General features: G+C 39.9%; 1 protein-coding gene across 1 annotated transcript; it reads right to left on the bottom strand.

Moving 5' to 3' along the window:
* Positions 1-256: 256 nt before the first annotated feature.
* Positions 257-23,406, bottom strand: POLB (DNA polymerase beta). Its single transcript, XM_075207060.1, has 14 exons — positions 23,235-23,406; positions 21,448-21,505; positions 18,692-18,758; positions 17,009-17,083; positions 13,783-13,841; positions 10,708-10,757; positions 9,838-9,889; positions 8,661-8,715; positions 7,263-7,335; positions 6,455-6,525; positions 3,499-3,585; positions 3,096-3,157; positions 2,161-2,300; positions 257-2,082 (listed from the first exon to the last, which is right to left on the bottom strand). Exons 1-14 carry the CDS (start codon positions 23,293-23,295, stop codon positions 1,988-1,990), a joined length of 1,005 nt encoding a protein of 334 aa, XP_075063161.1. The 5' UTR covers positions 23,296-23,406; the 3' UTR covers positions 257-1,987.
* Positions 23,407-23,606: the final 200 nt, after the last annotated feature.

Here is a 23,606-nt window from a genome sequence, read left to right as displayed (position 1 = left end):
TGTGCTGTAAACAGTATTTTCTTTACAACGGAACAATGGGGTTTGTGCTGGGGCAGAAACTTTGTGAGAAATGACCACTTGCTTCCCGGGTAGTATAGGAGCTGCAGTGCGCTAGAGAGGTTTGCAGAGTGTGATTGGACAAATTAGCATAGCATTGTGAAAGTGAAAAGCAATGCAATATGTTATACAAATGTAAGGGGAAAATATACAACAATTTTTCAAATATTATGAAATGTAAGTAATTGCAACAACTATGCTGGTTTCAGCAATGGTGCTTGATCTCTTTTATTCTTCATAAAACATTGCACAATTCCATTGTTAATTGTGAGTGACAAAAGAAAATACTGGCTTTTTGCAAATTACTACCAGGCTAGAGTGGCAGTTTTGTCACTTTGTAGTTTGGAAAAAAACAAAACAATTCATATAACAAGTCATAACAACTGCAAATAAAGTCACTTGATATTAATATGCACCAAATCCTGATTATGAGAACAAATGTAAGCCTAAACACTTCATTTATTTCAGTTATCAAATTTGTCTAGTGCAGTATTCGTTCCCTTTTTCTGACATTAAATAATAAACTATAAACTCCCCACTGGCATGGGGGAGAAGAAGAGGGAGCAGTGCACTGAAGACAATCTTCGGCAATCACAGTAACAGGCTCACAGTAGGTAAGGTAAGAAATATTCTGTTCAAGCTTGAGGATTGAAACCTGGAATTACGACACTGCATTCTGCTACAGGTGTTGGAGGGAATGCCAGACTTTACCTTCATCACAAACAATGAAGGACAGAAAGCACAGCGATTTGTTTCTGTAATACAAATACCCAATAGTGACAGATGGAGTATAGATGACTTGTATTTTCTTGTGATGAATGAAGAGGTTAATACACAGTAATATTGCCAGGTGTGTTAAGCACACACTGCTTTTACCATCATTTTGTGTCACTACAAGAGAACTGGGCCTTGCTGATATACATGAATTCCCTCACAAATAACACACATTACACTCCTGCAGCTTGGTAAAATAAACTAAAACACTGAATAAAAGAAAAGTCTTAGGAGTGGGTTTATACATGTTTTACCCATTTACATCACATTATAATTTAGCTACAATGAGGCTTTATGTTTTTAAAAACCAACACTACAGATGGGAAACCGTTCAGCAGGTAGGATAAGCTTTACTGATGCTAGTGGGCACTTACACTACAATCAGGTTCCAAGCTATACATGTGCCACTAGTCTAAGAAGTGTTACCTCCTATTAGAAATAAAAGTAATAAAAACGGGAAATTGAGTCTACAACACCCCCACCCCTAAAACAGAAAAAAACCCCAAAACATTTCAAAACATGCCTGGGTGAAAACTAAAAAATAATAAAGCTGCATATTTTGCATACAACACAATTACAAATTTTGGATTATATATTGGGTCTCTTCACACCTCTTAATGGCAGTAGTAGTGGTAGAATGTGCCCAGGATTTAATAGGACAGGTCCAATGTTACATCAATAATTAATTCAGAAAGTATATTTTCCCCATAGATCAGTCTTTGTGCCTCTGGATTACCGTGGATGTGGCAAAAGGAATCTAGGACGCCAGCAAACTTGTGGATGGATCTGGGGCTCTTGAATCTCTAAATATGCGACCCCCACATTCTACAAGGGCATCTGGTAGTGTGATAATTATTCCTGAAATGTTTTATAAGATGGCACTATATACAATGCACTAATCTATCCACAGTACTGAAGTCTAAGAAAAAAATTACATAAAAACATGATTCTGTAACAGATTTGTGACAACTACATTAAGGGTCTATCTGCTATACACCGATTTATCTCTGAAATGGTGGATCATGATTGTTCTTTTCATAATACTTCAGAGCGCATCATCCCTTGGTAGTAATAATCTATATATGATCGTATCAGAGAGACATATGCTCTTGAAGTCACCCCGTGATGAGCAGATAACTCCAGTATGAGATGGTTCTCACTCGCTACGTTCCTTTGGCTCGCGGTATTTCCACTGGATGTAGTCAAAGATGTCTTTCTCACTGTCTATGGGAAGGGGTTCTCCAGCTATTCCTGTAAAGAAGAAGAAATGAGCATGGAGGGTTGTACAGACGTACATGTAGCTACAGAGAGAGCAAGACACACACCGACCTGTGACTCCCAGTGGGCGCAGTGTGTACTCATTCAGGGTAAAGCCTTTCTCCAGAGCATGGGTGCGCATGTTCTTGTTGAAAATATCGCTGCCAGTGAAATAGAGAACTCCACAATAATACTGGTCCTTGGGGATCAGCCTGATGTGACAAAGAGCAACTTATAAATATAAAATATTAGGCTCAATTGCTGTGTTTCATACAGTCACCAAACCCAAAACATTCTGTAGAGGACTGTCTGGGCCACCATTACTATACAGTGGCACAGCCTTCGGACCAAAGTGGCAGGCACCTCTAAGCACTGAGCGCCACTTGTATGACAGCCGGCAGGGCCTGAGATGGAACCAAGAAGCACAAATTGGTTCACACACACACTGTGTCATAATGATCAGTATGAGTAGAGGATACATGCTTTGGGGAGGTTTTTTGTGTGTACACGAATTGTATAAAACAATTAAGATTTTTTTTTAAAAAAATATCTATAACATAAAACCATATTTAAAAATAACTCAGATAAATGATTTTGTGAGGACAATGTTTTTCTAGAAAGGAGAAATACAGTACATATGAAGCTGGGGTAAGACACTGTGCAGTCAGTAGGGTCATCTATGTGTATTAATTAGTAGACATAAGTACTGGGAATTGTTGTTTCCTGACACACAGAGCAGGAAGGTTAGGATCATTGTGTGTGGGCCTTAGAGCTATGACACCTAAAGATAGGTGCAGGCTATATCGTTTCTTACAATTTGACTTTTGGTAAGAAAGGATCAAGGTGCTCGCTTGGAGATGGTGATGTAGACTTTATAATGTTATTTTTTATTCAGCACTTTTTATTTGTATGTCATGATCTGTGCACAATTTAAAAAATAACAGCTTCCCTGCACTTTTTTACAGCGAATGCCCCAGACCTGACGGGCAAGTTATTTGACCCATTACCTGATATCAAGTCTACGGAAGGGGTACTGTTTGCCTCCTTCAGATGGTAGCTGGCACACACCCTGTGGAAAGGACAGAACAGCATGAGGTACTGTGGAGTGGAGGTGATTATGTGCAGACAATGAGCTGCCTATGGGACACCAAAGATAAATATCGAAGACCAGCAGGGGCAGTGGATGGAATAAGACCACGACAATACATAAATGGAGACATAAATCAGCATCTAATAGTAACAAACAATCATTCAGTGCCAGATGAATCAATTACAAGTTACTTTGGATGCAGAACTACAGTCTGGTAGTTTTTATTTTGTTTGAGAACTGCAGAACCTTATTTTATTTCACACTCTGTAAGGCAACTTGGCATCAAACTAGTCTAGAAAATATTAGGACTGCCTTCTTACCATGAACTTGGTGTCTCCTTTCACCAGTGTGTCCGTTATGAAGTTACACTCTTCCAGACACTGGACTACTTGGTGTAAAAGGTGTGGCTGGGGAAAAACAAAAAACAAAGACTCCCAAATAACATTTCAGAAACTGAACGATTTGATAAAAAGAACATTATGTGCAGAGCTGGATCGAGTCGATAGACTTCTGTACTGCACCTGGCATCTATTGCATATAATTCCTAGAGACTTCATAGACATGTCTGAATATGGGGACAATGTATGTTCTACTGTAAGTTATTAGAACTTTAGTGATGATAGAAGAGTTTCATTACCATATAAAAAGTATAATACAACTGTAAGATGCCAGAGACCTCCCCAGTCAAAAGAAAAAATCCCCAGCAGCTTCACACAACTCTCCTGCAACTCATCCTCCACTGACCTATCAGCAACAGGCCACCTGAAGTCCATCTAGATTCTCCCAGAGGGAACCTCAGATTTGCAGCCATAGTAGTGGTTCAGAAGGTGACAAGGTAAGATGGAACAGTCTTTTTGGGGAAAAACAGTTTGGAGCAAGGCTTCTCAGGAGCAGAGGCCCTCAGTGTCTAAAGCTACGTGAGGGGCCTATCTGTGTGACCTTAGTACCTCTTGCAGATAGCTATGGATACATAGAAGCTGTCAAAGTTGCGAGACCCAAACCCTCTTTTTTTGGCTTTGTGAGCAACTGCTCTATCCATAGCAAGTATAGACATGGGACCCCCACATTCTTGGCAGAGGCATCACTTTCTTTCATAGGCACTTCTGTACTGTTGCACACCTTCACCCTAACCAACCACTGAGACAGCTAATCCACTCTCCTAGCACTTCCATCCTGCCTCTCCTCTAACAATTTTCCCACCATGCCCCCTATTTTCTGCAGCAGCTTTAACTTCCTCCCACGCTGCTGGAGGTCCATCAGGGAAGACCTTCCCTCTCTAGTGCCCTCAGTTGAAAAGCCAGTCGCTAAAGCGGACTCTTCGAAGAAAAAGGAGGCTAATCGTCATCCGCTTCCTCCTCTTAAGTATTTATTCAATAAATGTTCCTCTTACCCTATCATAATACCTGAAATGTGATGAATATATTGTTATTCTCAGTAATCCTGTATAATTGGTATGTTTTAATGCCAGAAAGGGCCGATTATACAAATTATATTTATAGGCCATCAAGGAAAAAATCTGTAGACTGGAAGCTCTCTAAGGCAGGTTCCTCTCTCCAGGTCTCATGTCTGAATCCCCCGTTACCTTATGCTATTAATGCTAGCTCGATCCCAACCATAGAGACGTTATGTCTAATTGTATTCATATCACCGTTCTTATCTGTAGTAATACTTATTGTACCCATGTATGTTATATATGTAAGAGGACTGTCAGGCGCTATGGAATCTGTGGAGCCTTATAAGTAAACAATGATGAGGACTATGTGCATTCTAATCAATAAATTGACACCACAAATTAAACACAATAAAAGCCTTTCAAAAAGCAGAGGGATGAAATAAGAATGTGATTTATTATTATTACCATTTATTTATATATTAAAAGGACACTGCGGACTATATACTAACACATATGTAACAACTAATCAGCAATAAGCTGTTTTTCGAATACAAGTGAGACAACTAATACATACATCTGATTGGTCGCTATGGTGTGGGTAGAGATTTGCATTTTTTGAGCAGTGTTACTAACTAACCCTCATTGACCTTAAAGTTCACTTAATTTAAGATCTTGTTATATTTTGCAGGGCTTTTTTTTTTACAAGTTATTGTAGATATTTAATTGAAAGTAAAGCAATTCATAAAGAATCTATATTTTGCCTAAAGTAAATTGCATAATGGAACCTAATGAGGTTAAGCCTGCCTTAGACCTCCCTCTCACTGGGAAGACTTCCAGCAACACTTTGTATCTTAAATCTTGCTCTTCAGTCCACCAAACTCTATGGGGCTGACGCTGAAAGTGAGGGGACACTAGGCTGGACCACTGCTTTGTTGGCAGCTAAGGATAAGTAACCCATTACCCAGGGATTGGCTAAGGGTGTTATGTATCTGTATGGTTGTTTTGGTTACAGTGTGATGGTGTAATTATACTTAAATAGTTATAGTTCTGCTGGTGAACTTTGTTAATCAACCTTATATTCTTTATTAGGATATTTGCCCGAGTATAAAAATCACTCATGTTAACAGCACTGGGAAACCGTATAACTTCAGGTGCTCTTAGCCTGATGGCAAGGCTAAATAGCCAGTAGATAATTCCGGTATTGTGACAGGAACCATTAGATGGCTCCTGAAATAAACACACTACATTGATAGCATATGACAAACGGAAGAGAGATCAGCAACCACTGGACCACCAAACACAGGCAGAGTACACTGGGACTTGTAGTTCAATGACTACTGGATTAAGCCTGAGCTAAATGGTGATATTAGCGCTCCATTCTGTTCCTGTAAGTAATGTACGTTTCCCATCAATGTAAAAGATCACGTACACAATTACCCTGAGGACAATACCTCTGCTAAGTGACTTCTGCTCTAGAATGTAGGAGGTAGTCAGTGTGACACCTTACAAAAGAAGGGCAGGGACTTTTGATGCAGAAAAGTTGATTATAATGTCTGCCTCACATTCAAAATAAGCAAACTCATCAAGAAAGGTTACCCATCTATCATGTACACAATTTCCCTGATGAAAATACTTAGGCCAAGTCACCTCTACCCTAGAAAGTAACTAGGTATACAGCATGGGTCAACTGAAGAGAAAGTGAAGCAAACCTAAAATGTTTAATGTAGAAGAGATACCATGAACAAATATGAACTTGCAGCAACTATCGGCATCAGGTATTGGGAGGTAAGGCTGTCATATCTATGGATACCAGGCTTCTAGATCTTACACAAGTTGAATTATTTCTGAATGAAAAAAGCTTGCAGTGTCCATGTATCGCTGACCTGTTTTGTAGACTCGGAGGTGAAGTCTGGGTGAGTTAGGAGAATATCCATATCCCCACTGGACTCTGCTCCTGAAGACAACATGGAGAGAGGATTTTTAAAGGTAAACATATTTATAATATGACTTATTTACTGTCCATTTCCAATAGTCAGGAGCCTGTAGGAATGAGGCTGAGAAATTTACTCTTACAATAGCACAATTGTAAACAATGCTGCTACTATAAATGCACATTCTTGATCACTGCAGAACTCTACTGAAGGAACTGCCTCTATCATAGTCACTCGGAACATTGAAGGAGGACACAAGGAGCACAGCTTCTTGGCAAATTAGCCTTTTGGGCTTTGCACTTTGTCCTAAACTCCAGCAATTGCATCCAGCAAGCATGTAACAACAGGTGTGTACTGGGCACCATGAATAAAGTTTAAGCCCTTCCGGGACCCCATTTTGTGCAGTACAGATAATGCCACCACTGTTTTTAATTCATATTTGGTGAAGAATTATATGTAACTGCGGTAAATAAAGGGACGTTTTAATTGCACTCACTGGATGCTTCTGTTCCTTCTGTATGTGGCCCCAACTATAGAGCAATAAATATATATATATATATATATATATATATATATATATATATATATTCATTCAACAGCCACATTTCAGAGACTTTGCAGTTAAAAATAAAGAAATAAATAAAAAGGCTTCAAAATAATGTCACCAAGCTTATTTATACAGGCTTCAACTACATGGCAGAAAGCTTTTCCTCTCTCATCAAACAATACTATTAATATAGAAAAACGGGGAGATGGATACCTCGCCTGTAGCTACCACATACAGTGGCGATGTACTCTGGATCCAGAGTCTTCACTTGTTCAAAAACAATTTCCTGAAAAAAAAAATTAGGATGGTAAATCCTATGTTGGGGTGAAAATGGGTTAATTTAGTAAGGGGAGAGGTTTTGGCACAAGTCATTTGCATAGAAGTGTACAGTCAAGTCCATCAATATTGTGACATTGACACAATTCTCATATTTTGGGCTCTATACACCACCACAATGAATTTTAAATGAAACTAACAAGATAGGCTTTAACTGCAGACTTTCAGCTTTAACTTGAGGGTATTTACATCAAAATCAGGTGAACAGTGTCGTAATTACAACAGTTTCTATATCACACTTTTTAAGGTACCAAAAGTAATGGGACAATCGACTCAAAACCTATTTCATGGACATGTGTGGGCTATTCCCTCGTTATTTCATCATCAATTAAGCAGGTAAAAGGTCTGGAGTTTTCTATGATTCTAGGTGTGACATTTGCATTTGGAATCTGTTGCTGTCGACTCTCAATATGAGATCTAAAGAGCTGTCACTATCAGTGAAGCAAGCCATCATTAGGCTGAAAATTGGTGGTGTATAGAGCCCAAAATATGAGAATTGTGTCGATGTCCCAATATTTATGGACTTGACTGTATGTAAATGGCTACAGCTTGTCTACCACTTGCCTAGAAATACCTGGCTCCATCTGTAGGTAGGACTGATATTAGGACATGGATACTTTTTTGTAAAAATGATTGTTCCCAATCCTAGTACGGAATACTGACCTAAATGTCAATAGGAAAGTTTAATTAAAAGTGGTGGAGGTAAATAGAAATGGGTTCCCACCATCTTCATACTTCTCCTTCTGTTTCCTGCTCCCTGACTAGTGAATCAGAGCCACAAATACCAAGAAGATTCTACCATCATACATGACTAAGCAAGAAAAGAACGAATTGAGAGATAACAGCAATAGAATGTTTGCGGGTCAAAGCATGACCAACTCACACCTAGAAGGACCAGAGGAGTGTGTGTGTGTGTGTGTGTGTGTGTGTGTGTGTGTGTGTGTGTGTGTGTGTGTGTGTGTGTGTGTGTATGTATGTATGTATATATGTATATATATATATATATATATATATATATATATATATATATATATATATATATATATATATATATATATATATATATATATATATATATATTAGGAAAGAATAGGGCTGGACGATGCATTAAAAGGAGAGTACAGATATGTTACCAAATTAATTCTGTCATTTACAAGATTGTAGCACAATTAAACAACAAAAAAATAAAAAATAAAATGTTTACTTTTCTATTAAGCGAGGTATGGTCATGAAAACCTCTCCCATCCTTAATCAAATGATGTAACACAGCTTTACCTGCATCTTAACCATCTCATCCCGAGGGATTCGCATCTCAAAATCTTCAAAGTATCTAAAGAAATAAAAGAAAAGGTAAATCTCTTTTTGTATTGTGAGCTCCGTTCTCCATACTGTCTGTTTAACAGCGTCGGCTCCTCTCCCCGTACTGTGCACTACAGCATCGGCTCCTCTCCCCGTACTGTGCACTACAGCGTCGGCTCCTCTCCCCGTACTGTGCACTACAGCGTCGGCTCCTCTCCCCGTACTGTGCACTACAGCGTCGGCTCCTCTCCCCGTACTGTGCGCTACTGCGTCGGCTCCTATCCCTGTACTGCGCAATACAGTGTCGGCTCCTCTCCCCGTACTTTATATTACAATGTGAGCTACAAGCCCTGTACTGTGTATTAAAGTGCTGCTCCTGTCCCTGTACTGTGTAAGCTCTTCTGTATTAATTACAGCATAAAGGATTTTGTATATATAAAACTGTAATTTGAAAACACATTTGAGTTCAGTTTCTAATATGTAAGTCATTTTGTGGACCCACTGCAAGGAAGTGAAGAGAGAAGGTGGCACTTTCTTCCTATAAAATGACTTGCAGTAGATCAGGGTGCTCTGGTCAGGCTGTGAAACACACACAGTGGGGCTTATTTAATAATACCATGTAATGTGCACAAATCTGCTGTAACCTATAACAACCAGACGTAAACATTTATTATTTTATAACAGATTTAGAAAATAAAGACAGATAAAATCTGACAAGTTACGTAATAACATGGAGCACAATGCACCATGTTATTAAATAATGTATTTAGTGTAAGACACACATACGCTACTATTTCAGTGTAGTAGTATATGCTTAGACCAGGGAAGCACAGTGTGCACATATACTATAACAGTAAGGTCATGCTTCAGAGTAGTCTGGGCCTGGAGGAGAGAGAGAAAACAAAGTATGTTCCTAGAAATCAGTAGGAAAAAAAAAAGCACATGAGCAGAAACATTTTGGGGTAGAGGAGAAAGAGGGTGCAGGAGGTCAACAAGTGACAGTGCCAGAGGAGGATATGAGGTGTGAAAGTAGAAGAGGAGATACCCAGAAGCCCTTAGGGAAACCACTGACTAAGACATATGTAGAGCCTTGTGCCCCAGTCATAGCACCGGTTTATATCTAGATAAAGTATACTGGAACAGGATTACTCACTTTAATCCAATCTTTTGATGATGATTCAGTTTGTGTTCATTATTTTTTAGATCTAGGAAGAAAGAGAGAATGATACAATATCTGGGTAGCTGAAGTATAAAACACTGTATGGATGAACCTCTCCTGTGTTTATTAACTTCCTGCAACTGTTGTCCATGTTTGAACAGAGTAAAGACAAACTGGATCCACTACTTAGAAGTCACTACACATTAAGCAGCTCCAGCCACATACAGGAACTCATAAGACATAAAGGTCTCCAAGCAGCACCGCATACAGAATATATGGCTCAGGGGATTTTCTCTTTGGCTCCAAAGATTATAGATGCTTCTGTTTCTCAAATCCCTATGGTTTAGCAAGAATCTATGCTGACTTACTGAATGAGTAATTCTCAAGGGTTGTCCCTTTTAGTGGTCAGATCTCTGGAGCAATACAGGGTTTCTAGTAATTTACAGAGGTAATGAGGATGCCTAATACAGTACACAATAGAACAGGAAACCCAAACTGAGCAGGAGAGACCAGGAGCACTGGGATCTGCCAATTGCAAACAAAGTGATACAGTATATGATTAAAGACTCAATCTGGGGACCCTGCATACATATGAAGCTTTGCACGCATCATTGTTCGGTCAAATTGACCAACCATATCACTGTGTGTGGGCTCATCATACCGGATCACATTGGATCGGGTAAGGCTGAAAACTTTGATGAAGATCCCTTCAAGTGTGGGGTTAGCATTTACCCTAGAATCACAGGCAGGGTCAGGTAGATGTTTGGCTGCTGTGACAAACAGCAAGATTGATGCATGTGCTCGGTTATGCTCCATGTATGTAATAACTGGTGCTGAAGATACATGTTACTTGGTGAGACTTACCATCTAAAGTCTTGATTCCTTCTTCCACAAGTTTGCGAGCAGCTGCTGGCCTGTAACACAAGGTACAATGACAATCAGAGACCATGTCTTACTGCTCACTTCCCACTCTGCAGAAACCAAGCTGTGCTGGCAATTTAAAATATAAACATCATTAATGTCCCAGGTTCCAAGTGATTTGATCTCTTAATTGTCATTAAAGAAGGTGGCTGCGCTTGGGCTGACTGTCTTAGGGCCAGGCACTGCATTGTCCAGTCCCTGTCCCCGCAATTGTTAAACACACATTGAAACTGAACACTGTATATTTGTAATGAGACAAGGAAATCCTGTGATGCCATCAAGACATCCCGTTAGGTTACTGGCGAGCTGGAAACAGTAGTCACCCAAAATCACGGTTCCTCTGCCAGCCTGCACTTATAGATCCAAACACAGTGGTTCTGATAGCAGCTGGTAAATACAGTTTAAATTTGACCTATAATTGTTATTCCTGAAGGTCACCCCGGTAAAATAATAATAAAAAAGGAAGATACAATAATCCTATCCTCTTTCTTCTTCTATAATTAACTATTTTTAACATTTTACACAGAAGTACACATATTTTTTATCTCTACTTGGCAAGACTACCAAACTAACATTTATGAGGTTGAAGTAAATGTAGTTTTTGTGGAATATTGACTACATTCAGAAGAACTTTAAAATGAAATGAAATAGATGGATAGTTATTCCAATATGCTACTAAAAGATAGCCCTGTATGTGCCTCTCACACGCCCGAAAAAAACCAATATAACAAGTCACATAGTATCTAAAATTGCAGGAATGTGTTATATTTTTAAAATTAGATGTCAAAGATACTCCCTGCACACACTGCTCCTCTGCCAATGCTTGTCCAACCTTGCTTGTCCTGTGCCAGCCTTAGCTACTACCTAACACCTGCATGTCACTTCTGTGCTTGCTGCCATTTGTTTTGCTGGAGGTCCATGCAGAACCATTTGAGCAGACACTGGATGTGTTACGCTCATCTACTGGCACATATTTAGTGACTATGCCGTCATTTGTCTCAGTGCCACTGGTCTCAGAATACTCATAGAGGATGGTAAAGAAAGGAGACTTGTCCAAAGAATGGATGAAACAGAATTATAATTGATCAGATATACTGGGAGACCAGGGTCAATAATGACAACCTTTGTAGGATCATCTGTATCAAAATAGATAGAAACCACAGCGCTGATAAGGATATATGGCAGCCCGTATGTGGCTACTCCTATCCACAAAGAAGTAAAAAAGGATACAATATATATAATATAGTGTCACAACTAACGGCGCCTAATATCGTAGTATACAAACTGTTCACAGTAATCACAGCTAATATAATAGTCTTGAATAATATCGGCTCTAAAAGCCGTTTACTCCCAAATGTCTGACTCTTTTTTTATAATACATTTCATCCGGATCCAAACGGAAAAAATCCCCCTCAGGGAGATGTACGCACCAAAAGTAGGTAGTACATCAGCGTGTATCACTCTCCTATGGACACTCCGTTTATGCCGTGAACTCCTCCAAAAGCTGTAATCAGGATGATGTCCTGAGAGTTCTACTCTGGGTACCACAACAGCTGGGACGGAAGATGCACCAACAGGATACTGAAGTAGCAGGTATGAATGCTCTAAAAGAAAAGAGTCAGTACCCAGTCCTGCTTTGTCAAATTTTATCAGTACCAGTGCTCCCCACTGCAGCATCAGCCAAACACTGGAATTACAACTTGCACATTTCTTTGTGGCTCACTATGCTGCTCAGTACTTTACTGGTAAAATTCGCACTGGTTAAACTTGGGTACTGACTCTTTTCTTTTAGAGCATTCATACCTGCTACTTCAGTATCCTGTTGGTGCATCTTCCGTCCCAGCTGTTGTGGTACCCAGAGTAGAACTCTCAGGACATCATCCTGATTACAGCTTTTGGAGGAGTTCACGGCATAAACGGAGTGTCCATAGGAGAGTGATACACGCTGATGTACTACCTACTTTTGGTGAGTACATCTCCCTGAGGGGGATTTTTTCCGTTTGGATCCGGATGAAATGTATTATAAAAAAAGAGTCAGACATTTGGGAGTAAACGGCTTTTAGAGCCGATATTATTCAAGACTATTATATTAGCTGTGATTACTGTGAACAGTTTGTATACTACGATATTAGGCGCCGTTAGTTGTGACACTATATTATATACCGGTACTTTGTAGGATCATCGTTCAACCTGAAAAAGCAGGTCCCCATACTTATAGTGCAAAGTAGCAATTAGGGACAAAACACTTAGGTTAGTGCACCCATGTGAGATAAAACCGTTCACATATCTGGTCATTCGACAGTGATGCGGAAAGGTCAGATCACCGGTTATGTCGGCACGGTCAGACTTTCCTTAGAAGGCTCTATGTCCTCTCCACATTCCCTGTTATTTGGGTACACCACATTTCAGTGCTCTTCTCCTTTCTGTTTTTCTTTATACTTTATATGCAGTCCACAGGTTATTGCAACTATCTCTATACCTCTCCTGTCAACAATCTTTCCAACACCGACTCTCTCACCTTGATGCAACCCCACAATCGGAAAATTGACTTGTACTCTGAAACCTTGAGGTCTCTTTTTCTCTTAAACATCCTGCCCCTCTCCCAGATAAATATCAATTATATCACTATACCCTCAATGTATTATTATGAGGGTTAGTGGTGCTCCCAAGATCAATAAATGATCTGGGGTTACATGCCATACAGAAGGCCATAGCTGAAGTTCTATGTGCTCATTCAAGCCACTTTATTTCAATACCAACAGGTACACAGTATAACACAATGCTTCATGGAAGCCCCTCCATCATCTTCAGGTTTAACTCACCTTCCCCAGACAAAACATATCTGATATTTATTGTAAATTTAATCTGTATCATGGCTTACAGAGCACTGCAGAATACGTAGACAGTCTAAAACAGAGAGTGGGCTGTAAGTAGACCAGGAAGCATTCTACTGCACCTCTTGTCTCTATCTGCTCTGTTTTCACAATTCACAGCAGTGTTGGGAAGAATGTAACTCACCCTATTCCACTGACCCGCGTTAAGAAATTGATAGAAGAACTTGTGTCATCTTGGCGAATCTACATACCAGAAAAGAGAGGTGGTGATTACATAGTTCAATTCTAATTGTGTCACTTCAGCCTTTGTTGTCATTCAGTTATCCCAAAAGGACAGATATCAGTAATGGTAGCGTTAAAAAGGGTCTATTTAAAATCCAAATTATCTTCCAAACTGCGACTTTGTCATGCCTAGATATAGTCATGTTAGTCTTTATATTGCCTAATAGTAATATCGATCAGATCACACTGCAGATGAAACAGCTCTGTAACATACAAATGACATGAATACGAGTAAACTATACCTTTATTTTGGCGAGTAGTTATGTTATCACTAATATTTGGAGCATATTACTATCACTCCTGTAAAATATAATCTTCTATTGCTGAGTAGTGATTTGTCAGATGACTCAAACACTCTGTGATAGAATACATGACTGTCACTGTACAGAACCTGAATATATTTTATATCAGCATCTTGCTTTATTTCAAAGTGAAATGTGTACTCCCTACTGTAGATACTGTGTTAGGTAGGATAAGGATCTACAGAATTACAGGTGTCCCATGTATTAAAGCCTCATAATTCTATGCTCTAGGTTCTACACATGTGGTATGTCTACCTGCCTCCAAAGGCTACCTCAGACAGATTTAATGGATACTTATTAACCCTATATAATAGAATTGAAGAATGGATTACCATTAAATCCCTTTCTCACAGGCTGTAGGAGGTTGGTTATGTTTCACCTCTAGGCAGCCGGGCACTGGAGAAGAACGTTGCATCCCTTTATGCACTCCCCACCTCTCTACTTCCCTTCCTATCTGTAGATTGGAATTCACTTTCACCTCTTTGCCCTATGAACTTCTCTCTGCTAAATTGGTACTTGTTTATACATATTGCTCTTCGTCTATATTTATTATTCTTTGCTTTTACTGCACTTTGTTTTGGGATACCTTGTATGTCATGTATTGTTACCCCAAGCTGTATGTACAATGCTGCGGACCCTTTGTGGCGCCTTATAAATAAAAGATAATAATAATAGCCCATGATGCACTACTCAAGATGGTCCGACCACCCTCCCAGTGAAAAAACAGAGTAACCAAACAAATGGTCTCAAAAGCACTGTAGGGAATACAGAACCAGGTTCTGCTTGCAAGAAGAAATAGGATCTGAGCAGGTACTGCAGAGTGCACTTCCTGAGCCTCAGGTAATTTAGTCTGGCATGAGGAACAGACATAATTAAGAACCATTACAGATGGGTGCGTAGTAACTGTAATCTTGAACATGGATTCCGGTACCTCCGCCAAAACACAGTTGCTTGTCCCTGGATGCTGGCATTATGGTATACAGAACAAGACTGCCTTTCTCCCAGTGTTTAGAAATGCACCAAAGTGTGTTCCAGTAATGGAAACCCCCGTCCTAGAGAGAGTCCAGGTTTCTGAAGGCCCACCAGGTGCCACAGGAGAATAGTAAAAGCCACCATACAGCCCTCTTTGACTTGGACATTGATGCGACCATGTCAGGAGGACAAGTAATGCTTCAACAACGATGAAATAACCCCTTTTATTATTATTATTGTTTATTTGTTAGGCGCCACAAGGTTTCCGCAGCGCCGTACACGGTACAAACAGTAGACTATACAGGGTAAAACAATACAGAACAATAAACACAAAGTACCAGAACTTCAGAAACTCCAGGCAGGCAAATACTGTAAAGACGGAGCGGAAGAACAGGTTTGGAGACAGGAGGGGAGAGGGGCCCTACTCATACGAGCTTACATCCTAAGGGAGGGTAAACAAAATCAGGCACAAAAGGGAGCCAGTGAAGCAAAGGGGAGAGAAGAGGAGCCAGGGATATGGGAGAAACAGAAGAGGTGAGAGGTTAAGTGGATGGTTGGTAGGCCTTAAGGAACAGGTGAGTTTTAAGTGCCCGCTTGAAGGAGCACAGATTGGGTGAGAGACGGATGGAGCGAGGGAGGTCGTTCCAGTGAAGGGGGGCAGCTCGGGAGAAGTCTTGTATTCTAGAGTGGGAAGAGGTGATCAGAGTGGAGGAGAGGCGGCGATCATTGTCCGAGCGGAGGGAGCGGGCGGGAGTGTGAATGGAGAGGAGGTTAGAGATATAAGGGGCAGTAGACTGGGAGAGAGCCTTGTAAGTGGTGGTGAGGAGTTTGAAAAGGATTCTGTAGGGGAAGGGGAGCCAGTGTAAGGCAAGACAGAGAGGGGAGGCAGAGGAGGAGCGGCGTGAGAGGAAGATGAGTCTCGCACCCGCATTAAGTATAGAGCGGAGGGGGGCGAGGTGGGAGCAGGGGAGGCCAGTAAGGAGGACGTTGCAGTAGTCGAGGCAGGAAATGATGAGAGCATGGATGACAGTTTTGGTGGCATCTTGAGAGAGGAAGGGACGGATGCGGGCAATGTTACGGAGTTGGAAGCGTCAGGCTTGGGCAAGGGATTGAATGTGGGGGGCAAAAGAGAGAGAGGAGTCAAGAGTGACTCCTAGGCAGCGGAGTTGGGTGACAGAGGAGATAGTGGAGTTGTTAACGATTATAGAGAGGTCATGATGGGAAGGGAGTCTTCCTAGACAGCCATGACTCCACTTGACCAGGAGCCAAGACCAGGAACACAAGTAGGTAGACTCACTCTAGGGGCTACTAAAGCTGTCCTTCTAGTAACTATAAAATATCATGAAGCAAAATAACATAAAAGAAAATGCAATACAAAACAAGGGCAAAAAGCCTCGCTTCCTCCACACTGGTAAAAGCTGAGGATGAGGGGAAGTGTGCAGTGGGATTATAGGGGCAGGAGGAATCCATTATTTTCCACAGCCCTGCATCCCAGAAACACAACCCACTATGTATCTCCCACTACTGGAGACTGAGAAACAACATGTACTGTTAAATAATAAAACATATAAAAAGCAAAATAAAAAGGGGTATTTTTAAAACATTTAAATGTATAATAAAAGGTTTAGCACACATTTCTTCAGATTAGGTAGTACTTTGAATAAATGTAAACATTTCAGGAGACTTCATATAATACACACTTTACGGTTAAATGTTGAAAAAAAGAATGGATGAGATTTGGTTTATGGGAAATCTGGAAATGCTACAGTGAGCTGCACAGGCTGAGATGACTGACCAGAAGTGTCACGGTACCAGTTGGCCTGAATTGGCGATACAACGGGGGCATTCTGTTACCTTTTCTAGTTTGCGCAATTTTCCAGTGGCCAAAAATTCATCAATCTTCTCTGCTATTTTGGCTCCTACACCATCCTGAAAATGAGGGGGACAAACTTGTTAAAATAAAGGACTCTGAAATCAAGCACACTGAGCACGCTCCTGACTGTACTGGTCTGTTTACTCCCTTATTAATACTGATGAATATTCAATAAAAAATTTAAATAATATAGATGAAACTATACAAACAATATATGTAAACATATGTAAAGCTATGTATTATTTGACCAACTATATAGTCTAACACAGAGCCGTGGCTCGTTAAAGTCAGGCAGTGTAAGATGAGACAGCAGAGTTCAAAAGGAGTCTAACTGCTCATTGTCACCAAATTAATTAGATTCTAAACACATTAAAATAAACATATAACTTCTAAGAGGAAATATAACCTAAATGTGTTATTTTCCATATATCCCCTCCCCACCGAGCAGAATGAGGAGACTCCCGAACACACTTTAGGAGTTAAAGGCCCCAATTTTGAAGTCAAGAAATGATAGTGCTGTTAGAATTCTACATTAAGTGGACACTGTCTGATTAGTTGGCTTCACTTTAAAGGAAGTAGAACATGAAGTCATCATCAAATGGCAGTCCTGTGGGGGTCATCAAACTACATAGCTTTCACAGGATTTTAAATCGTATAGCTCACAGACAGCTGTGTCTTCTAGTATGGGGGTGTGACGATTATGTATTATTGTTATTTTCCCTTAATATTCAGGTATGGCAATGTATATTGTATGTAACCTTGTAATGTAATCTCAACATGTGCTTTGCTAAATGACAAGAGTCTGAACCTATGCAAGTGTCAATAGTCTTCTGAAATTAGCCAGGCCCAGGGATAGATAAGCTTCTCTGAGGAGTTTTTTGGTATGCAGAGGATGTGGACCTGACCGGCCAAACAGAACGAGCAGAGGTGAGAACTCAGACCCTGTGAATGTCCCAGATCTCAGGACATCCCTAACTCACTTCGAAGCCCTGTGTCATTTTGGGAATCAATCTGACCTGGTTTTATTTCCTATTTTTTTTCTGAAACTTATCTGTGCAACTTATCCTGTATGTCTTATTAACAGTTTTGTATTTAAGCCTTGGAAACATTTTTCGTATTAAATAAATTTAATCTAACATATTCTCAGTGATTCTTTGTCAATTTACGAAGCCAAGTAAGGCTCATGCTACATGTGTATGTGATTAAAGTGTGAAACATTAATAAGTGGTTTTGGTGAACGTAAGGACGCCATAGTAAATCCTTTGTGGTGACAGAAAAGACGTATTTATTCGTAACGCCAGTCATGGCCAGCTGTTCAGATTGCTGTATCTGAGAGAGGCTGGGTGTTCGTGACAGCGGGGGGAGTTAAAAGTTTGATGCAAAAAAAACAACTTTAGTGGATACAAAAAAATTGAAAAATCGGTTATTTCTACATTTCCAATTAATTGAATAAGTAACATCATTACTACCAAGGTCTAAAGTTTTGTATGTCACATTTCAATATTCCTACTGTTCTACTACTTTACTCAAATTATCCTGTTATGTGCCCTTTTCCTTCTGAGAAACTATTTTTTCCAAGAATATATGTGGAAGGCCCAATCATATTGCTTATCTACTTGAAATACAGATTTCCGGGATGTGTTTTAAATCTGAGGAGTGCTCACCAGCTTCTTGGCTTCTGTTCCACTCTTGATTTTTGTGGGGTACTTTGCAATCACAGAGGCTGCTTTCCTGCATGACAGGAGGAGAAATGAAACACTTTTGAAATAAAATAAAATATATTGAAACCAGGCACAGCTCTGTTCCAACCCTATAGATTTTTTACACCGTATAAAATGAAATAATTTCTGCATCTGTCTCAATAAATAATACCCTACTGTAAGCTTCAAGGGTACTACACATTCCATATGTAGATATGAATTGGGGGCCGAGAATAATCTTTTTTTACCTATTCACAACAACAGAACTTGGCAGGCAGCTAAGACTATTTGTTTTGCAGAGTGTAGCAACATTGTTTCAATAAAGTAATAAACAGTCAATCCTTCAAGCAGCTGGGGAGCCAAAATATTTAAATGTTGTCAACCATAATATAGGAGAAATCTGGCTCATCCCAATTCTCTACTTATGAATAAACAAACAATGAGTGGAATGGTTCTCAGACTCTGGATATTTAGCCTATAAGGGATTCTGAACCTCTGCCCAAACGAACACTTCACTGTTTCTTTCCATACTGCCGCCCCGGGAATATCCCGGGTTTTTGCAGGGGCTCGGAGCATCCCAAGCTCAGAAACACCATTCATACTGCACCTTGGACCCGGGAATTTCCCGGGTTGACCCCATTCATACTGCACAAGTCTGTGCCCTGGCAATTTGTGGGAGTCATCACCAGAGCACTTTTCATTGGCTGAAAGCTGGAATATGGAAAAAAAAATTCGGGTTGCACCATTCATAGTGCAGGCAACCCGGGTATTACCCCTCGATAAATCCCGGGTTGAAGACCCGGGATTTTTCACTTGTACCATTCATACTGCACCAAGACCCGGGTCGTTTGACCTTGCCCCGGGAAAAACCCGGGATTTTGGTGCAGTATGAATGGGGTATTAGATTCTACTGAGAAATGTGATTTTGCTAAGCTGACGCCATCTTGTTGCCTTATAGCCATTTTGTTCTGTTATAGCTTAAATACAATTAGATGCACCTGTTTTGTAAGAGTAATTCATTATTTGCAAGGCTATGCTTATAACCTTGAACATACCATCATCATCATCATCATCATTTATTTATATAGCGCCAACATATTCCGTAGCGCTTTACAATTGGGGACAAACGTAATAAACTAATAAACAAACTGGGTAAAACAGACAAAGAGGTGAGAAGGCCCTGCTCGCAAGCTTACAATCTATGGGACAATGGGAGATTGACACATGAGGTTAAGTATACATTTTGCATCTTGGCCCAGCCAGACTGCAAAGGTAGGGTGACTCATAAGCTAAATGATCCTGTCACACAACAATGTTGGTCCGGGGGTAGTTGTCTTGTGTGAAATTGTGTAACAGGCTAAAGGTAGTGAGGTTAAGATGGTGGTTGAGGAATATTATAAGCTTGTCTGAATAGGTAGGTTTTCAGAGAACGCTTGAAAGTTTGTAGAACAGAGGAGAGTCTTATTGTGCGAGGGAGAGAGTTCCATAGAGTGGGTGCAGCCCGAAAAAAGTCCTGTAACCGGGAATGGGAGGATGTAATGAGGGTGGATGAGAGACGCAGATCTTTTGCAGAACGGAGTTGCCGAGTTGGGAGATATTTTGAGACAAGAGAGGAGATGTATGTTGGTGCAGCTTTGTTGATGGCCTTGTAGGTTAGTAAAAGTATTTTATATTGGATTCGGTAGAAGACAGGCAGCCAGTGTAGAGACATACAGAGTGATTCAACAGAGGAATAGCTATTTGCAAGGAAAATCAGTCTTGCCGAAGCATGCAAAATAGATTTTAGGGGTTTGAGTCTGTTTTTGGGAAGACCAGTAAGGAGGGAATTGCAATAGTCAATGCGGGAGATGATTAGTGCATGAATTAAGGTTTTAGCAGTGTCTTGTGTGAGATATGTGCGGACTCTGGAAATGTTCTTTAGATGTATGTAACATGATTTAGATATAGAGTCAATGTGGGGAACAAAGGATAGGCGTGAATCAAGGATTACACCTAGGCAGCGAGCTTGTGGGGTGGGATTTATGGTCATGTTATCAACAGAGATAGAAATGCCAGACAGGAGATAAGCCAGCCCCCCTCCTGGGGAGTTCTAGTGTGGATAATGAGAGAATATACTAACATCTGTGTGAAGGGAACATGAGTGGTTAAAACCTTTTGGGGCGTAGTTTTCTGCTATACGTGATTTTTGCTTAATTCTCTCCAGCTGATGAGCTCATAACTGATAATCTGACACTTACAGGTGAACAATCTGATATAGATTCGACACTACATACGGAAGATCGAAATGAAAACAGCAGACTGACAACATTCAGTCCTTTTCTACTGCTCATATTAGTTACAGATTTGTCTCATAATGCACATTCATTATCTTTACAGATTTTACTGTTAACGTTAAAATACACAAAAGAACAATGCTTTTCAAATATTATGTACTAAAGAGTGCAAGTTACTATATAAAGAGGCCATATGCACACAAGTCTTATTTCATTCCATCCCTTTCATGTTACATTTTTGACCGGTTGACTGAGGAGAGACAAACGCTCACTCAGATATTAAAGATTAGAAAGCGATGCAAACTTTAGTAGGTTTACAGAGAATCTGGTATAGGCTTCTGCCACAACTTTGTTCTAAGAAACAGAAGAGTGTACACACAGAATACTGCATACGTGATTATGTTTGCATCAATTTAAAAGATCAACAGATGAGAGCCTTGCACAGACCTGTAGGCATTGTACTTATGGATTGCTCTATTCACATTCCGCTCGTAATTGGCCAGCTCTGAAAATAGAAATGCAAAAAGATTACATAAATATCAAATCAGTATTCAATACTATATAATATACAGGTGGTATACAAAACTAAGAACTGGTTAAAGTATGTTTACATTAACACATATTAATACTAAAACTTTTATTTATTTTTTTAAATATTTTTCTATGACTACAGCATAGGGTTGCCGCATATTACTCATTCCCTAAGGTCAGGCTTTAAATGTTTGTCTCTGGAGCACTATGGCTCTGGCAACATCTATTTTTTCCCAATCTCAACCAAATGCATAGCACCACTGTTTGTTCTGCATGCAATGCTCAGCATATAATCTTATTTTGTATGATGCATAAAATATACTTCTCAAAGAAGAATATACAATATTATTACATTATAGCCATACTCAAAGATCACATCATGTTTGGTCTAGCTTCCCAGCACTGCCCTTAAAAATTGCTTTCAACTGTTTGGGTGTGGGTAAAAGCTGGATTTTGCCAGATCCATACTAAATTCACATAGAAAGCAGGAGCCACACAAAAAGACGGCTTCATAACTCATTCATGCAGACACCCAGATGAAAAACAAATTCACTATAGGGTATTCAATTATGCGCAATGTGCTGCCGAACATTTGCAGGTACTACGGTATCTCAACATCGCATATTTCTCTGTGCACCTTTATGGCGTGCAAGGAGAAATCTGCAATATTACGTCACCTTCTCGACTGTTCAGGAAGCACTCCGCAGCTAACTAAATTCCCCCCAAAGACTCCTAGATCCATAGATAACACACCAGGATATATGCCTTATTCATGTTAATGCACTCAGTTCAATGCTAATAGAAACACACAGATTCTGCTAGATCCATGAATAATTTGCAAGCACAAATTTATCCAGCAGGATCCTTTTTATTTTGGGTAAATTTAGGGTGGATCCAGGTGTGTTTGGGTGAATTTATTATGGATACGGGTGTGGTCATGAAAATTCAGTGTGAATTTAGTGTGCTTCTGGCTTTTTGTGTATCTGTAGTATGGATCCAGCTTTTTATGTACAATTAGTACTTATCCGGCTTTTTTATTATATTTAGTATAGATTCGGCTCTTATACTTTCCTCAACCGTCGACAACTTTGCTATAGTATAGAAGTATTATGTCATATTTTTTTTTATATCAGAAAAGGATTACAACACATAATAAAATAACAGATTTTGGGGGAAGTAGTAACAGACTTTTTTTTCCTTTTTAATACTGCAGATGACAACTTCCTAAGGGGTGCATAGTGTGGAACAAGCTCCACAACCAAACACAAATATACACAATAAAGATTGGTTGCAATGTAAATGCTTTCAAATATCTTACAATTAATTATGGGAGATGCCTTTATGAAATAAAATATTTACATTTTTTATTACGAATATTAGATTATATTGCTAAACTATACATTATATTTCTCATTGATGTTTGTTGTGTATAACCAGATATCACATACGGATTAGTGAAACATATCGGTCATGGACTTCTTTAGTTATAAGCTTATATACATGAATGTTAAAAAAGAATGAATCAATTTGAATGACTAGCCTTGGCTATGTCTGACACAGCTCGCTCCTATGCGTTCATGGATATCGTATATGGGTCATAATTCCCATTGCGAAGTGCATACATTATACACATCACGTTAGTCTGCCATTGTGACCCCTCTGTGTACAGGGACCACACCTCCGCCTTCCCTTCTCTCTCTCACCTACGAGGAAGTCCGTTATCCCCTCATTCATACTCTCCTGCGGTGCTTTTCTCTTGCTCATTTTTAGGACGGGAAAGTCGACTTTCCCACCGGTAACGATTTTCACTCGAGGCCGCGGCTCCAAATCCCCAAGTAGGCCGCAACGCGCGGCGTATGACGGATACCGGCTTATCTACGTGATGACGTAAGAGTCGGCGAACGTAAGACTCTTGCCATATTTCTTGAGGGCAAAGGTATGGGCATTCTATGATTTCTATGGTGACGTCCTCACCACGTGCTTGTAGCTTGGTACACTAACCATGAAAAGATCTGGCAAACGCTCATGATAACATAAAGCACTAAAGCAGTGCTCCACCACTTGTGGGTGGAGTC

Source organism: Mixophyes fleayi, chromosome 4 (assembly GCF_038048845.1).
Source record: "Mixophyes fleayi isolate aMixFle1 chromosome 4, aMixFle1.hap1, whole genome shotgun sequence".
NCBI classification, from domain to species: Eukaryota; Metazoa; Chordata; class Amphibia; order Anura; family Limnodynastidae; genus Mixophyes; species Mixophyes fleayi.
The sequence above is the reverse complement of the archived record's forward strand: the minus strand, read 5'-3'. Positions and strand labels throughout refer to the sequence as shown.

Bases quoted from the DNA above. Each gene is read 5' to 3' on its own strand.
- POLB (XM_075207060.1), bottom strand. From the start codon at position 23,295: ATGAGCAAGAGAAAAGCACCGCAGGAGAGTATGAATGAGGGGATAACG. The intron at 17,084-18,691 runs GTGAGCACTCCT...CCTCATTTTCAG, and splicing joins GAACAGAAGCCAAGAAGCTG to GATGGTGTAGGAGCCAAAAT. The intron at 13,842-17,008 runs GTAACAGAATGC...TCTGGTATGTAG, and splicing joins AATTGCGCAAACTAGAAAAG to ATTCGCCAAGATGACACAAG.